Here is a 19250-nt window from a genome sequence, read left to right on the forward strand (position 1 = left end):
TTTCAATGTGTGTGGCTTGATTGTGGAGGAATGGATAGAATTTATTGGAGAAAAACTGAACCTTTGCCAAGTTTATAATGGTTGTTTTTATACATTTGATATGAAAGGCTGTCCTTGACCTATCGTTTTGAGAAAGCTTGCCTGGAATGAGAGGTTTGGGGCTGAAGTGGACGTATAGCCCCCTGGTTTTGAGGCTGCAAGTTGGGGTTTTACAACTCTGGATGGTTTGGTACTGTGCTCTTACTGTCACCTGCACATATGTACAAAATGACACTTTGGAGCACCCAGCCTTCTTGGAGTATTTACAGAGGGTGCTAGAAGATGGAGAGGGTAGTAACCAAGGGGACAACAAATACGAGTTAATCGCCTGCCAAGTAGGAAACCCATTGAGTTGAAACATTGATCGATGAAGAGGGATGCATATGGAGGCTGAGCTTTTTGATTTTAAATGTCATTCTAGCGACCAACACTTCAATAAAATCCTTGCTGCGCTAAATTTTAATCCTGTAAATGCCACCGTTGGACTCCTGGACACCTCGTATTGTGTTTGTCCTTGGGAAGATTAAGGATTTCCTTTGAAAAGGTGAACAGACGCTCCCTTAAAGAGGGTGAAAAGTTCATCCATCTGGAGAGAGGAGCTGCTTCTCCTCCACACTGGGATGAGCCAGTTGATGCGGTTGGGTATCTGGTTAGGATTCCCGACCAGAGACGGACCTAGACCACGCTGGTTACACTATCTATCTCCCAGCTGGTTCCCTCACATGAGTTGGAGGAGAAGGAGATCAGGGAGAGGGAAGTCTAGACCTCTGCTGTTATATATACTGAGGATAAATAGATGGAAAAGTGATACTGGAATTAACTGCAAAAAAAGCCCTGCTAGAAATAAGCCTAATATTCCTAAATCTTTTCAAATCTATCTTATTATGAGCAAATATATCTTAGCAAGAGAGTAAGAAAGATGTTCTTGAATAGAACTCTTAAAACTAGCAAAATAGTCTGAAAAACAGTCTTCTTTTTTCTTGAAACAAGCAGTGGTGTAAAGTAACGACGTACAAGTACTTCGTTATTGTACTTAAGTAAGATTTTTGAGAATTTGTACTTTTATTGATACTTTCATTTTTCTGTACTTTTACTTTTACTTCGTAACATTTTCAAGGAAAAAATCGTACTTTTAATCCGCTATATTTAAAATTGGACACGTCGTTACTCGCTACAAATTAAAGAACAGCACAGCGGGGGCTGATTTATGGTTCCGCGTTACACCGGCACAGAGCTACGGCGTAGGGTACGCGGCGACGCACACCCTACGCCGCAGCTCCCGGGAGAGTTGCACCGCAGAGGCGGGCCGGAAGGCCGGAGGAACCGCCGTTGCGTCGAGTAGCGATGAGGACTGAAGCCTGAATTATGGTTCCGCGTTAAATCGACGCAGAGCCTCGCCGTAGGGTACGGGCCCTGCGTTGGTGTAACGCGGAACCATAAATCAGCCTTGAGCGGCAGCCGACGCGTGTCCATGCCATGGATGTATTATAGAACGGTCCATGCGCACCATTCTTTGATTCCAGCCCTTCTAAGGTGGTTTTGGCATTTAAAAGTTCAAAAGTCTCATTCTTTATCAGCTGGGGTTGCTTAATGTTGTCACTGCATATACAGGCTGGGGGTGGACCTGTCAGCGGGGCCAATGGGGTACAGCAGCAGTGATGAGCAAAGGGAGAATTTAAAATGGGGTAATGGAGACAAACGCTAAAGGGGTCAGAATAATATCACCATTATTTAGAGTTGTAAGCAAATTCTTGGATTCTTCATTTCTTTGCAATTCTTTTGAAAATAATTTTGTACTTTGAATTTTGTACTTTGTACTTTGTACTTTGTACTTTTTACTTTTGTACTTTTTACTTTTGTACTTAAGTACATTTTACACCATGTACTTTTGGTACTTTATTATATTTAAGTTGAGGTACTTTTATACTTTTACTTAAGTAATTTTCTTAATGGGTACTTTTTACTTTTACTTAAGTAATTTTCAAGCAGAAAATTTGTACTTTTACTTAAGTACAATATTTTTGTACTTTTTCCACCTCTGGAAACAAGGCTTTTTAACTTTCTAGGAAATGAGTTTTTGCAGTGTTAGCTGTGACTTAGATACAATTCAAACCAATAAAAGGCTAAACCTATCATGCTGAAATTGGAGAGTGTAGTGTAAAGCAAATATGATACCATTGTTTAAAGTGGCAAAAGATCTAAAAAAGGATGAAGAACTAAACAGCTGAGAAGTATGTTGGAGCTTTAGCTGTTTAGCTGAAAACCAGACTTCATGGATCACTTTGGACACAGTTACTGTATGTCCGTTTTAATATGAATATTTCCAAAATCTAAATACTCTCAAGTCAAAGGGAAGGGTTCGTGAATTAAAGCCCAGTGGAAGACAGTGGAAGTAAAACGTAATCGGGAGAGAAGAAGGAGGATAAAGTTAGAAGAGAAAGAGGTCAACGGAAGTAGAGGACAAAGCCGGGACGAGGAAGGAGGATAAAACACCAATCAAGACGGGGACAAAGATAAATGAAAGAAGTTCACAGGATGACCAAAAGCAAGCCAAAACAAAAATAGTGATGATGCAGAGGAGAGAAAAAATGAGTGGCCAAAAGAGATGCCATGAGACACAAATGGCTGAACAGGGAGCAAGACAGACTGACAAGCTGGTAAAAGCTGTACAAGTGCGACAGGCGGCGGTGAGGTGGGGGATGGAGGGAGGAGGGAGAGAGAAGAAAGATGGGCACAGCGGCGGTTGTTGTTCCCACAGGAGACGTAATGTTCGCTTGGAGTCTCGTCCTGTCAGGCCATCCTTCTCTCTCCCTGTGTCTCTCCCTCCAGCATCCTCCGGTCTTTCCGTCTTCTATTCTCTCAAGATTGTGACAACAACCAGCCCTGTTTGTTATTGCCGGTACTAAGATCCAGCCCGTCACACCCATCACGCCGGCATGCAAGCTCCCTTACTCTCAAGGGAGCCAAAGTGGCCCTGAATGTCAGAAACATTCACAGATTTGTTTAAATGCATTCCCACCAAGAAATGTCGCTGTACGTCACAGACAAGATTAAAATGTTCATTTAAATGTCATTCATTTTCATATTTAATATCTGTCTGTCCAAACATGACTCAACTCCCTCTTCAATGCATTTTTATGTATTACAGAAAAACAAAACAATAAAACAATGCTTTGCAGTGACTCACTCGCCTCTCCTTCAAACCTCATACGTCACATCATTTAATCCTCCTGAAACAAGTCTCATGTAAGGACAAAAGGACATCTGCTCCATCATTTAGCCTGTCACTCCTCCTAGAGCTGTTTTTCTTGTGAAAAACAGCCACCAAATCTATGATTTAAGGTGTTAAAGGTACACTGTGGTTATTTATAGCATTTATAGCATAAAATTCTCTCCTTTGGACTCGCCAAGTCTTTAAACATCTCTGACGCATGTGAAGAAACATTGAAGAGAGAGATTTTTCTCACCCTGAGGAAAGTAAACTAACAGTATTTATTTTTCTACCTTGGAGCTGCTTTCACTACCAGCCTGAAAATGCATCCGGTAGTGGAAGCCGGGGAAAAATAGAGCTCAGGATTTCTTCGTAATAACTTATTCATGATATGTGTTTGCTAGGGGAACACCACCGCACCAGCTGCTAGTAGAGCGATGCGCTCCGTGTCCTTTACGGAGATGCACCTTGTGTTTTGAAAACAAACTTCTAGACAGATTTTTCCCATGAATAGTGTTGGATAACTGGCGGTTCTCGGATCCTGCTCCAGTGTGAGACTTTTACTCAGCTCGATCAACAATTCTGCCATTAAGAACCGAGTAACATTATGTTAGTTTACTACCAAGACATCAAAATCCATCTTGTCTGAACTACAGTTGCCCACTGTAGTCTAACTAGATTCACAATTGACATTGGTGTATGTGGAAGTTAATCGCCTGCCAAGTAGGAAGCCCTGAGAGTTGAAACGGGGATCAATAAAGGGGAAGGCACACAGAGACAGAGAATGCAAGACTTTTTAAGTTTGTGGTTCCAGAGACCAACACTTCAATATAATCCTTCCTGTGCTAAACCTTTACGCTATAAGTTCCACTGTGAAGTCCTGTAAACCGCATATTGGTTTTGTCAATGGGGCTCATGGGGCAAAAAATCCAGACCTCTGGGGTAATGATGGAAGCAAAAAGTAAATAATTATGTTAGACTCTATGTAAAAAGACTGATCTGCCGTTGAAAGAGGTGGACCCGGTATGCTTTTACACCAGGAGGACCGGACCACACTAGCCTTCCTCAGATGATCCAAAGGAGCAGCAACCGGAAATCACACTATTTGGGGAAGTGTCTCTGCAGGATTAACACTGAGTTGAGGGTTTATCTGTCTATCAGGGACCACACCAAGTGGAGGATGAGGTTCTTAAGTGGTTTGATTTACTGCATTCAGGTACGTTTTGGATATTTCTCTTTGCGAAAGGAAACCAAAGCAGTTGGTAAACATTAGAAGTTCATAAACTCATTAAGTGATTTGGACCAGATCAAATTAAAAATCAAAGTCACCTTTAATGTGAGAATTACTTTTAATGCAAATGCTTGTGATTATATCAAAAAGAAACAATTTTTTACACGATTTTAAACACAAAGACCTGCTGTGTTGATGAAAAAGCCACTGACAATACTGTGCACTGGGAAAGACCAGCAAGCCCTGGAGTTTAATGATGCAATCATGTACCTGCTGCAGAAGGCTTACTCCTCCCTGGACATACCCAACACCTCAGTGCCCATCATGTTCTTTGACTTCTCGAGCTTCTTCAACATCATCCAGGCCAAACCAGAGAGCATGCGGGTGAGTCCTCCCCTCATCACCTGGGTCCATGACTATCTGACGGGTAGTTTGTTGGATTACGGATTATGTGTTTGGTCGTCTGATTGGTGACATCAGAGCCCCCCCGGGCAAATGTACTTCCTCTTCACCACATAGACGTCAGGCTTTAAGTACTGCACTGCTTTAAGTGGTGTGGGGAGAAACGCCTGCAGCTGAACGTGGTGAAGACGAATGAGATGGTGGTGCACCTCAGGAGGATCAAGCACCTGCCAGCATCAGTGGGACGGATGTGGACTTAGTGGATTCATACAAGTACTCTGAGTGTCTCACTAAACAATAAACTGGACTGGTCCACCAACGGACAAGAAGGGCCTTATCTGGCTTTACTTCCTGAGGAGGCTCAGGTCCTTTCATGGCTGCAACAAGATGCTGCAGATGTTCTATCAATCAGTTGTGGCGAGCTCCATCTTTGCTGTGGTGTCCTGGGGGGCGGGGCATCACGGCAAAGGACGCCAGCAGACTGAACAAACAGACTGGCAAAAGTGCTGGCTATCATGGACAATCCCTCTCGCCGCCTCTACAAAACACTGGACAAGCTGAAGAGCAGCTTCAGAACCAGACTCATTCAACCCCCGCTGTTCTAAGCAATGACACAGGAAATTCTTCCTACCCACTGCCATTAAACTCTTGAAGATGAAGTTATGCTGGCTGAGGGAGCTTGATACTTATATGACAGTCATGCTGAGGGTACCAGCCAGAAAGACTAGTCGACTGGTCGGGGGGTCACTGTGTGTGAATGCCTCAAAGATGCATCAAAGACACCCGTTGACATGTCACTGGGCCATCCCGGCCAGTGCCAATCGATATCTAACATGTCGGCTGTGCAGTTCGTTGTGTCTGGCGCTGGGGCTTGACACATAAACGTTCTCGTGACATGCTTCCCCCATGTTATCTGGAGTTGTGCATTTACATAGTGTTAAAGGACCATAGTAAGTAAGGCTTAAGAAGAGCCATCATAGGCCCAGAAGGCTCAAATTTCTTTAAAGGTATTGTGACATGAAAAACAAATTTTTCTTGATTTTTTGTGTTTTGTTGGGTGTCTTGACATCAATGACACCCAAAAAAACAACGAACTTTTAACATTCAGTGTATTGTGTGCTTTCTGGGATTTTCCGCATAACTATGCAAAAACGGCGCATGTGGTTTGGTGGCGGAACGTGACGTCACGCCCCGCTAAATCACCGCCCCCTCCACCCAGCTCCCTGCCTCCTCTCCTCTCCAGCGCACCATAAAAGCTGATTTATGGTTCCGCGTTACACCGACGCAGAGCCTACGGCGTAGGGTTACGCGGCGACGCGCACCGTACGCTGAACCCTACGGCGTAGGCTCTGCGTCGATTTAACGCGGAACCATAAATCAAGCTTAACACGGAGCTGTTTAGAGCCTCTTCTGTTGTCATCACCGGAGGAAAACTGCTAAGAAGACCCGCGGCCACTGACTGGACTTAAGATAAGGGGACACTGCTGCTTGCATGCCTTTATTTTTATGATTGTTTGCTGTTGTTTTTGTGTTTGCTGATTGTTTGCTGTTGTCTGCTTCGCCCCGGCTGCTTTTCCGTGCATGCTTCGCCTGTCGCTCCCGGCTTAACTCTCCGACGCCGCTGTGAGCGTATGGCTGGGTTGGAGGAGGTTGGGAGGAGGAGCGGGGCAATGATTGACAGGAAAGGGGGAAAAGGAAGCGTTTTTCACGGTGCAAAAAAACACTGTCATAAAAAGCCAGGAATGGAGTACTAGAGTGAAGTTTTTCTTGTTACACTCTTTTAGACACATTTGAGGGATGTTGGCCAAGACTTTTAATAGTGTTAAAAGCATGTTAAAAATGATGTCACAATACCTTTAAATTATACTTGATATGGCTTTAAAGTGACACGTTTTATAAAGTGCTTTGTTTCTTATTTCTTTAAAAATAAAGCAAGAAAAGATCATTTGTGTATTTCAGGAGCAATTGAATCTATTCTGTCTCATGGATAAGATGGTAAAGACAGAGGGGTGCAGGATGAAGTATTGAAAAAGAATTGATCTTGGAATATGAACTGGCAAGGAAGATTTAAAAATACCCCCTGTTCTGTGTTTAGTTTCTTTATTGTCTTTTACACATCATCGGTAGGCATAAAAGAAATTAAGATAAACCCTGCAGTCAATAAAAATATGCTGGAGGGAAGTGAAGGGGGGGAGTCTGTTTTCTTATAACACCTCAATGTGCTCGCTGCTCATTAAGGGAGAAATCTAGCAGGTGTTAGTTTTCTGTTGGCACGGTTGCTGCGATGCCAAATTTACAGACAATCGTCTGGTACCCTGCGGTTCAAAGTACATAAAAAAATCTGTGAATTTGCAGAGAAATCTGTCTCCTGCCAGCTAACGTCTTTTAGCTGCTAAAACCAAAGGCAGTTAATTATCTTTATCTTCAACAGTCAATTCCTTTGAGAGTACAAACCTGTTACTTTTAACTTTGTCCGGCAGAAATGTTTCGGTTGTTTTAAAGTGAATAGACCGGCTCAAAATCCCTACATAAAACAATTATTGAGTTTGGAACCGGACTTTCTGTTTCCACTGACAAAGAACTGGCTCCGTGCAAGAATAACTGGTTCCAAGGTAGCACCAACTCTTTGCTGGGCTAGAGGAAAGAACCGCTTACGTCAGCGGAGGGGGCGGAGTTTTTAAGACCAACGGCCATAGCAAGACTGGGAGATGGAGACAATTTCAATATGGATGCAGCAAAGCAGCAGTGGTCTGAGGAGGAGATAGGGTTGCCACCCGTCCCGTAGAATATGGAAATTGTCCTTTATTTGAGAAAAAAATGTTGCGTCCTGTATTGAACTAATACGGGACACGATTTGTACCGTATTTTCCTTAACTTTTACACCATATTCTAGTTGAATTATTGAAATAAATTAACTTTTACACCATATTCTAGTTGAATTATTGAAATAAATTAACCTTTACACCATATTCTAGTTGAATTATTGAAATAAGTTAACTTTTACACCATATTCTAGTTGAATTATTGAAATAAGTTAACCTTTACACCATATTCTAGTTGAATTATTGAAATAAATTAACTTTTACACCATATTCTAGTTGAATTATTGAAATAAGTTAACTTTTACACCATATTCTAGTTGAATTATTGAAATAAATTAACTTTTACACCATATTCTAGTTGAATTATTGAAATAAATTAACTTTTACACCATATTCTAGTTGAATTATTGAAATAAGTTAACTTTTACACCATATTCTAGTTGAATTATTGAAATAAATTAACTTTTACACCATATTCTAGTTGAATTATTGAAATAAATTAACTTTTACACCATATTCTTCACCTGTAGGCTATATTACATCTGGGCTGATGTGGACATACGTAGCATAGGAGGATATTTCAGTTGCTAGTATGGTTGTCTGTCTGTACAGTCATGCAAGTTCAATGCTATTAAAACACTTTAAGTTTAACACTTTAAACTTTAAATCAAAGCATTTTGTTTTTTCATATAAAATAAACACATTTTTATTCAGTTTAGAAGTTTTGGGGCTTTTTTTTGGCTCCTGCGCTGCTGAAATCAGGGCGTCCCTTATTTCTATTTCTGAAAGGTGGCAACCCTAGGAGGAGACAACCTGTCTTTTAGCGATGTGGTCCACAGATGGTGCTACGCGGACCAAATCCATATTAACCCATATCAACTTTCACGCCAAACGCAGCGACATAACTGACATTTGCAGCAACATAATGAAGTGGCTCCCCTTAGCACTCGAGCTATGGAAAACCAAACTGGTTCTTAGCTGGTTGAACGAGTTGTGAACCAACACCAGCACTGGAACCGGTTTGGTAGAAAAGGGGTATCTGTGTGTGACCTCCCGATCTCCCCCAACTCCGCCCATTTTTGTCGCATATTCTGTACCTCTGAGCAGCAAAACCTGTGAGAGTATTTTCAATCCGACAGAAGTTGGGGCTGGAGTAAAGTTTAGATGCAAACTCCTCCCCCCAAATCCAGCTACTATGAATGGATCTATAAAGACATGGGTTCAAAGAAGACTTTAGCATTTTTACAAAAGAACCCCATGTCTCCTTTAAGACATTGTTTCGCTTGCAGAAAACGGAATAAAACCCACACTTTTGGCGATCAAGATCAACACGATGCGTGACCTTGAATCCCGGGACACCTCAGGTGATAAATGTGTATTTTCTGCTGGTGGATCCTGGTTCAACACTTTGCTGTGTCATGCCCTGTGAACCAACACTTAAGTCCTGCAGCTTCCCCTGACCTCCCGTGGAAGAGGCAGCTCCCTGAGGGGCGTTCGTGACCTTGACAGAAAATGGCTCCAACCTCCAATCCATTATTCTCTCCCTTCCTTTCCTTCACAAGACAACTTATTGACAACTTAGTCATATATATGATTAAAAGACAATATACCAGCAGAGTGAATGATCAAGCATAATGTCATTAAAAGAAAAGTCTGTGTTTCATGCTTTTTAATGAGTTTGCAAGATAAACTGAGGTCACGAGAAAAAACTGCATTCAAGGGTGTAATCATTAAATTACATTAGTTGACTAAATCAAATCCCATTGATCCTAATAGTTAAAATGAGTCAGGGCAGCTGAGGGGTGCAGAGTAAAATGTAAGAACAGACCGAACAGAAGATACCGAGGAAAATTACGAGAAATGGGCTCAAAATGAGAGTGATCAATAAAGATAAATGCTGGGACTGAGGCCCCGAAGAGTACTTTTGTCTTTTCTGTGAGCCATTACGGAGGAATGATCAGCTCGGAGGAGGTATTTTGTTCACAAATCCTTTAAATAAGTGTTGTAATTATCTGCTTGTGTATGTGTGCGGTTGCAGAGGAAAACACCACAGAGGTCCATGAAAGATTAATGCCCAGCAGCCACCGGGGCACTGCTGCAGCTCATGTGAGCGTTTATTTGTATAAAGATTTAAGGCAGGAATACCATCGCACACCACCTGGGTTATTCTGTTTTTAAAAAAACCTGCTCCGGCATCTGGTCACAAACTCATCCACGGTTACTCGTGACTCAAGCTGACAACTGAAGTTCAGAGAGAGAATCAAACCCATGCAACATTGTAGCATCTTCCTGGAGGCCATATTTGTGTCATATTCTTTTCAAATGACTAATACAGACGACAGCAGGATCGTCTGAGGATCTATGAAGGTGACTCTTTAGTTGAAGTGGAAGTCAGAGATAAGCTGACCACCCACTCAGAAACTCAATGCCTCCGTCTCACAGGCCACGGTCTGTTTCTCGTAATGACTCAGATGATTCTGGGTAATTTAGCTGAAGTTTGTTTGTGTTAAATGTGTGAAAAGCACTCAATAAAACAAAGAACATGATCTTTACAGGGTTGTCTGCTTTGTCCGCATGAGTGAGTCCACTATGAGATAAGATGGCCTTCTGCAGGCCTTTAATGTGGGGTTTCTTCCATTTCACCCAAAATAACACACAGAACACAAAATAAAAGCATCTAAGATCTGGAAATGGCGTACAAAATACAAAATAAAAGCTCAACTTTCTAATTTCAAAACATTTAAGTGATCATTTTTGTTTTAAACAACACAAAAGTCTGTTGTTTTTTTTAAAATGATGACAAAGTGGACTCAATTAATTATAAATGTGAAGATGAATATCAGGTTAGTAATGGCAATGAACTCCACGCCATCATAAACTGCTTTTATTTTATAGGTTGGATGTTATGCGGCGTTCAAGCGTAAGTTGGATCTTGACAATGATGTTTTTACCGCCTTCCGCCAAACAATTTCATTTGAGACCGGGCGGATGCCTGCAGGATGGTCTCATCAGTTAGATTCGCCTTCGGGCATCAGAAGAAAACCTTTCTGTCGCACCCCAACACCGACGGAGGCAAAACAGCCTATAACAAAAGGTAAGTTAATATGCAAACTGCAAAAATGTTCCCTGCCATGTCACCGCGTCACCCGACTCAGTCTACGTGTATCCTGCCTAAGATTCTGAGCTAAAACCCCAATTCCAGTGTTCTGTTCTGTTGCATTTGTCGGAGGCTGAGATTGTTGCCCACCTCAACGCAGGATTGTTCCAGGGTCTGACGGCGGAGGGAAGCGCTCAACGACTTTCATCATGTTGGATTTCAGGGTTGGTGTTTGCTCTCCAGCCTTTTCCTGAAACGTCCTCACTCTCCTGACTTTCATCTCTGCTTTCTCAGACCTCTCAAGTGTCCCGCTCTCTTCCTTGAAGTTTCTCTCATCCGTATTTAATCACCTCACGCCGCTGGTGATCAAGGGTCGGTTAGCGGGATAACACTTCTGTGTGGAGACCACCATCTCCATCAGTACAGAGACGTTGGACGTGGATGTTCTTCCTCCCTTTCAGGGCATTAATGTCATCTGCATGTACCTGACGGAGAATATCTCGGTGAGAGGCTTCGGACTAGTGTTGTTTTTGCAGCCTGTTTCAATTTTAGTTTTAGCCTAGTCTTTGGGTCAAGCTGGGTCAATCATTTTAGTTTTTATCAGTTTTAGTCACGTTCATACTCCTTTTAGTCGGTTCAAGTTTCAGTCGACTAAAAGTCGGAGCATTTTAGTCTTATTTTAGTCAGAATTGTTCAGGACCATTTTAGTCTCGGATCTTTGTTAGAACATTTAGTCTCGTTTTGGGCAACTGAAATGAAGACATTTTAGCATAATTTTTATTTTGTAATCTACATTTTAATCTCATTTTTATTCGTGTATGATATTGCATTATATATTTAATTATCATCACATGACCATTATTTTTGTTGCATCTCATCTCGTTTTCCTCCGGTGATAAAGGTTCGTTGGTGACAATATTTAGTCATAATTTTCATTGAGGAAAGCAACTTTACTCCTGCATACACAAGTAGCCCAAAACTACTGGGAAGTTGGAGGTGTAGTCGAGCAACACTTGATGGAAATCTCCAGAGATCACCATAAATACATCTGGGTGTTGTGTCTCATCACCTCAGAGAAGGTTAGATTTAACTTTTTTTTACAGCCTTCGTTTTAGTAACAAACCACAAGAGGGATGTTCCCCCCTCATTTCTGCTCTTTATTTCCCTTTTTGATCTCCTTTCTTTTCTGTTCCAATTTGCAAGAAAACAATCGCAGAGCAGGTACTTTAAGGTGAAGGGGGTAGGAACTCCTCCTCATCTCCGTTGTCCTCCTTCTGTTCTTCTCTCGGAGGGATTTTCTCAAACATTTCCTCTCAACGCTTTCTGTCTTTGCCTGCGGTTATTTCCTTCTTTGAAAATGGGTTAGCTTCCTTTGTGTCGGGAGAATATCTGAGTAAGTAAAACCACTGTACATGCGCGAACGCTAGGTAAGATTTTCCTTGCCGTCTCGGGCGTCAGTGAGCATTGTATGAAAGTACACAAGTGCAGATTTAAAAGAAGAAAAAAAACAGTAAATAAGGCTAAAAATGTCAAACAAAAATAAATTCAAAGATGAAAAAGTAGAACAGAGACACATGAAAAAAAAGAAGAAAACTCTGAGAAGATGATACGGGGAGTGCCAAGACCCAGAAAAGTCGTGCGAGGACTTTTCTGGGTCATATTGGGGGATGAATCTAACTCTCCAGAGCTCTTGGGACAGAGTGGCTCCATCGCAATGACTCTTAAAGTTTCTCTGCTCAAGATGTAAAGCTGAATACCAACTGTTTTTCTCCGGCTCTGATGTGTTATGTGCTCATACAGGTATCACAATCTTCCTGGAGGCCAAACACAAGCGCTGTGCATCTAAGTACGACGTGGATTTAGACATGAGTATATGAAAACTATTTTGGAAGCTGTAAGATTAAATGACCGGATGAAACATAGCTACATTCACGATACCAAACGCTGACGATAAAAGCTCCAGAGCAGATATGTCTTTCACATGTAAAGTCCTACGGTTGAATATTTGCTTTAGGAGTGTTGTGCAGTCACTAGAAGAGCATTTTCTCTCTCTCCCTCTCCCTCTTTTTTAAAGTACTCCACTTCCTATCATCTTGACTGAGCTCTAAACTTTGAAACATTTTTCTCGGGTCATTCTGCAGTTTGGGGATTGCAAATTTATAAGCTGGAAGAATAAAGACCATGTGAGAATATCAACAGAGCAGAAAGATGTTCACATATTGCATTATGTGGCAGCACAAAGTGTGTGTGTGTGTGTGTGTGTGTGTGTGTGTGTGTGTGTGTGTGTGTGTGTGTGTGTGTGTGTGTGTGTGTGTGTGTGTGTGTGTGTGTGTGTGTGTGTGTGTGTGTGTGTGTGTGTGTGCGTGCGTGCGTGTGTGTAGATGGACTTTGAAGTGATCGCTCCACTGCAACCGAGATCTCAACACTTTTCCTGCACGCCAAGAAGGAACAAAACCCTCTCCGCCCTGCTGATAGAGCGTACTCTGATCACGCGTGGGCAAACCCGCTGCCTCCCTCCGAATCCTGATTGTCTAAAAGCATCGTGTGAGATATTTCAGAAGCTGCATCATCGCTGCTGTGACGGAGAGCGGGATGCCGTTTGATGCACAGATGTTGCTCCACACAAGGCCTCGCATTTCTCCAAGCTCACCCTGTCACGGACGACGGCGCTGCCTCGTGTTGTGCTGCTCTGTAGTCCCAGCATGCTTAGCTCTGAGGACTAATCAGGTACTTCAAACGCAAATGTTACAACCTCGAAGCCTCTGTGATACAAGCAATGCATCAGAGGTTTCAATATACTACAATACAGATGACACAAACCCGTCTTTACTGCCCAGAGTCTGGAGGGTGCTGCATCCATGCTGCACACCCATTTAACCATGGGACCTCCACATCGCCTCAGTCTGTTTTAAATTATATTTGGTCAAAGAAGACGACGACATTACTGTATCATGTTCAAGCCTGACTTCTTCTTCACGTTAGAGCTTTAACCTGCATTTGCAGAAACCAAAGTTGTTAGACCGTAACTCCTGTTCTGAGACCATGCAACGATTTCCATGAAAGGATCACCTATTGTCACGGTTTGTTACTTCCTGTTTTATTTTGAAGGCCATGTCGTTGTGTTTGAGTTCTCGTTTGACTTTCCTGTTTCCCATCGGCCCTGATTGTGTGCACCTGTGTCTCGTTAAAGGAGCCGTCTGTAAGAAATGGCCAAAACTGGTACTGCAGTCACTTTCAAAATATTGTTGAGCGGCGTGTACCCTCCCCCTCCTCCCCCCGACCAGAGGTTGCCAGGTAGGCTGCAGAATGCAGCAGGAACGTAGGCTGCCATGCCTGCGATAATTAGAGCCGAGCTGGCAACCCGGATGCCGAAACAATACTGACTTGGTGATTGGGAGAAAGGTGGAGGGTGGGGCTTCAGAAACAATACTGACTTGGTGATTGGGAGATAGGTGGAGGGCGGAGCTTCAGAAACAATACTGACTTGGTGATTGGGAGATAGGTGGAGGGCGGAGCTTCAGAAACAATACTGACTTGGTGATTGGGAGATAGGTGGAGGGTGGAGCTTCAGAAACAATACTGACTTGGTGATTGGGAGATAGGTGGAGGGTGGAGCTTCAGGCCAAAACAAAAAATGACAACATAAACATCAGTTGAGGGCTGCAACTCCTCTTTTTAAACTGGCTTGAGTGCTGTTGTCAGTGACATAAGTATTTGAAATGAACATGATTTTTAAATGTCTGTTGACATATTGGGGTCATTTTATGATTCGTTTTATTATTGCTCTTACATACAGCTCCTTTAACCCTTGTGTATATCTGGTCTTGTCTTTCCCCTGCTCCCGGCTGGACCGTACTGTTTGTTCCTCCGTGTTTTCCACTCAGGTTTTTGTAGTTTTTGACTCTTGTTTTAAGGTCTTTTTTGTATCCTGTTCAGCAGTGCTTTTGGTTTTGTTTGGACAAATAAATCACTGTTTTTTGGGAACTCCTGCCTGGTCTCCTGCATCTGGGTCCTACTCAAACCGCACCATAACAACCTCTGTTTTAAAGGGCCTGAAGATCATCTGCATCCAATGCTGTTTTTGAGAGATTCCTCCAGATTTTTTGATTATTTTTTTTTTATAATGTGCTCCAGAAGATGAGATAGTCAACATATCCCCCATTTCATGATGAGAAACCTTTGTCTGATAGTTTTTTTCCTGTAGATTAGTTAGCCTCTGTCCATATCTACATCTGACTTACGTCACCTGTCAAAGATGTTAGTTTTAATTCCCACTCATGTCACATAACCTGTGGTCCCCTAACCTAGTCGGCTGCAAAATTGTCCTCCAGGAGTTTCTGCTTAGTACTACTCACTTTTTCAACCTTTTGTTGGCCATGTGCCAAGTTTAATACATGTTGTTGCCATAAAACTCAAAATGAGATAATATCCCCTCGTGTTTAGTAGCTGGAAATGAAACATAAGAAAACTGCAAAGGAACATAGCTCTTACTGCTGCTTAGATTACCTGCTGATGCGAGATCATAGCAGCATATGACGGTATCGATTTGTGCTGTAATATAGAAATTGCACATGTGCAGTCCAAATCTGTTGACTTTCACCTATAAAGAAGTAAATAGGAGGCTATGATGTGTCAGTCTGAATGCAGCTGAGGGATGTTGCCACACAGATTGACTTCAAAAACCTTTTACAAGCTCATGAATTTCTGGATGTGTCTATTACCTCTATTGAAACAGAGAGCAGCCACAGAGGCTCTTAGGAAGCATGTGTTGCTGCAGCTCCTGTAACTTTACAGGCTCGTGACTAGGGATGGGAATCGAGAACCGGTTTTTGTTTGGAACCGGTTTGCCAGTGTTTCAATTCCTAGGAATCGTTTGCAAAATTTACAAACAATTCCCTTTTCAATTCCAGCGGGCACGAATGACCTCATCACGCACAATGCTACGCAACAATAGTGCAGTAGTGCAATAGTAAACATGGGCCCAAGTGATACAAATGGTCAAATGTCTGGTTACATTTCAGTAATAAAAAAAAGATAACAGGGTAACTTGCAATACTTGCTAAGTGAATATTTCGTCAAAGGGAGTAAATACTACCAACTTGCAAAAACAATTGCGCACGCAGCAAACAATAACAATCAATGAATGTCGCGTTTTTGATCTGCACCGGACTAACATATGTAATTCTCAACCCAGCAGCAGCAACATCAGCATGTCCTTGGCTAATAATACTGCAGGTAACTAATTATCTAACGAACACTGCCCATCATATTAGCGCCATTTGCCTCATTATTTTCCTTTTTTTCAAATGAGAATCGATAACGAACCGAATTGTTAAGCAGAAACAAAGATAGAATTGGAATCGTAAAGATCTTATCCATTCCCATTCCTACTGTGGCATCACAGTTCATGTACTGTACGTGCTGACCATACCGAAGTGTAGAGGTAGCCCTCGCTGTTCATGGCAATGTAGAGCCCCGTCTTGGTGCTCTGGATGGCCACTATCCTGAGCCCCACAGGAATCAAGTTGAACTGCACTGAAAGGCAAAGAGAGGGAGAGAGGGATGATGTTAGAGACGTCGTGTTTTGTTTTCATCTTTAAACTTTCACAGTGCTTCCTGGAGGCATGAAAGTAGAATCCCTTTCCAGGTCTCTCAGTTTCTTGGTCCCTGTTGTCCATTTTATCCATCGACAACAATGAGTGTGAAAAGAGGAGGGTTAGAGGAGGGAGGTTTAATCCTTTGTGGACCGGTGGTTGCTCAAACACAGAGAATACCCATCCTGAAGAGAGAAAGACAGGCCGAGAGAGAGGACAGGTTTAGGAACACACAAAGTTTAAAAGCGGCAACTCGTGGGCCTGTTTTGAATTCATTTTGCCTGTCCTGACACGGTAAACACCGCTGTGTAATGCGGTTTGCTGAATCCCCTCTTGTGGAGCCTTGGATTTGGTATGTGCATAGCTTTCCATATAAACTAAGCTCAACTTGACCAGGGGAAAGAAACTCACTGCTTGTTATTTTCAGACCTTTTGAGCATGTTGCCTCTAAAACAGTGCTTAATAGGATGTGACATGGTAGGTTGAGTGATGCTGACAAAAGCGGCCTCTGGCTGCCGGTTCCTTTGTGGCCACGACGTCATGACGACCAAATGCTACCAAGATGATTAAAGTCCCTGTAGCGCTTAGATTTGATCAGGGAAGGAGACGGTCGACCAAAACGTCAGAGGACTGAACACATCTATGTAAGAATCATCTATTAAAACTTTATTTTTTGGCTTTATGAAATGTTATTTTTGCGTACCAAATAGCTGCACGGGCCATAAAGCTGCACCCTCCGATCATTTCAAGGTTCAACCTTAAAGTTTAAAGGTCATGTGACAGGGGGTTTACTCAAAACCTCAGCGAAAAGCCTCGTGAAGACCTCGATGGCCCAAAGAGTTTACTTTAAAAAGCTTTCCAAGAGAAGACCAGTTAATGACCTCAAACAAATATTGTTACATTTTTACCCTACAAATGAGGCAGCGTTTAAAGATTTCACTGCCTACCATTTCTTTTCTGTCAGCGGCTTTTCGTTAGCAGAGATCAGGGGTATTTTATGGGATGTGTTTCCATTAGGCCTTTTTTGGGAACATAGTTCCTCCCTTAGGTTATGTACGTATTGGCGCCAGTGTTCCCTTTGGGTACAGGGCATTACCAACACTTTTGCAGCAAATGCAAACAGGCACTCAGCCACGATCTCAGCTCCTTCAATGCTGTTTTCATCCTTCCAGTTTGGGTTTCTTTTTTCCTACTAATGCTTTTTCTTCTTCTGCTTTTGTTTCTTTTATCTATTGGTGGGTGGCAAACAGTGGAAGTTGTGCACTACTGCATTACTAGCCAAGTCAGTGGATCCTACCGGGTCGGTCACTGTAGTGGAGACAGAACGGAGGGAAAACTAAGGATGTTAGCACTTTATAACCTCCTAAGTTCTATCTGGGACCCCCCCTGATGGAGCCCTGCTGATGGAGACCTGCTGATGGAGACCTGCTGATGGAGACCTGCTGATGGAGCCCTGCTGATGGAGACCTGCGTTATCGCTAATGCCATATAGAGGTTCATACATGAACTACTTCTACTAGATAAAGTGTGAATGTCCTTCACAAAACCAAGGCATTGTTCACAGAGTGACTGATTTATTTATTTATAACTTTTTTATACAAATGAGACATTTTGACACATGATTGTGTTTTAGATTCATGGAGTCATTAGATGTTATTTGACAAATCAATTTCAAATCAAAAGGTCTGCCAACATAATGGATGACAGTGGCGTTATTGGGTGGTGTCACAAAGTCAATGCGGTCCAAGACTGAAATAAATATTACAAAAAAAACAGGCTTGTCAGCAATATAAGATAAAGATTTGATCTTGTTATGAATGATGAGTCATTAGCATGCCAACTAAAAACAACAAGCACAATTCAGAGGCTTCCTTTTCTGATTGTGTTTTTAGTTTAACAGTCTATTAAAAGATATTGTCCTAATGTTTAACTGCGTCAGACATTAAAATTGAACAGTGTCAGTGCCGATAGTGACGGTGACGTCTGTACATGCATCCCGTCCCTGCTCTTTTTCTCTCCCTCGCTGCTCTCCATCTTGGCCCTGCTTCTATTTGCTCCATCGATCTCTGCATCTCAAACAGTCGGTTTCGCAAATGAACAAGGTGTCACCAAAGAGCAGAGCCGGGATGACAAATAGAGCGTGGGACAAACATGCTCGCGCGCACACAGTCTCGGCCATTCTTCCCGTCCTCGTTCCCCGCTACTCTCGCCTTTGACAGAAGTGTGCGTTAACGGCCTTGAGGTGGCGTAGATGACCCTGCGCAACACGCAGATGCAGAAAACCACCTTCCTCAGTTCTGAAATCAGAAATGAACCACATATTATAAATTGATGTCAAATCCGGCTCCTTAAGTGATTCAAATATTTTTGATCTGGTTCCACAAGTTCCTTGGATCCCCTGAATTTCATATAATCAAACATAGAAATCCAGCCATTGAAATAGGGTTAATATACTGAAGTGGGGGTGCAACAAGTTTTAGGGGGCTAAAAGCATAACATGCGTAGTGATTATATTTCAAGGGGCTTGTTTAAAGAAAAGCATGATGTGGTTTAGCTTTCCTTTACAAATGCAAACCTAAAGACATTTGGTCAAAACTCTAAACACTTTCATTTGAACATCAGACATTCAGAGGTGTTGGAATAATCCTTTCCTGCTCTGTTATTTCCATCCATCCACGTATATGTTGCAGGAAATGTGGTCAGTCCTGTGTAGCAGTGACTCTGACGCTGCACTTTTGAGTCGGCGGGTCCTCCTGCTCCCCCGAGACGAACACAGCTCGCGTCCTGACAGCTTGAGCAGGAGGCTGGGAGCTGGCAGCTGGTTTGTGCATGCTGTAACGCACACGGCGGACAG

The 19250-nt window shown here is 42.5% G+C and overlaps 1 protein-coding gene across 2 annotated transcripts in view; it reads right to left on the bottom strand.

The window, feature by feature from the left end:
* Positions 1-19250, bottom strand: part of fgf11a (fibroblast growth factor 11a) — a 131664-nt gene that overhangs the window by 32914 nt on the left and 79500 nt on the right. For both annotated transcript variants that reach the window (XM_061710671.1, XM_061710670.1), the window contains one exon: positions 16234-16337. In XM_061710671.1, coding sequence (XP_061566655.1) covers positions 16234-16337 — 104 coding nt within the window. The remainder of the gene's footprint in view (positions 1-16233; positions 16338-19250) is intronic.

The sequence above is a fragment of the Cololabis saira genome, chromosome 20, assembly GCF_033807715.1.
Source record: "Cololabis saira isolate AMF1-May2022 chromosome 20, fColSai1.1, whole genome shotgun sequence".
Classification (NCBI taxonomy): Eukaryota; Metazoa; Chordata; class Actinopteri; order Beloniformes; family Belonidae; genus Cololabis; species Cololabis saira.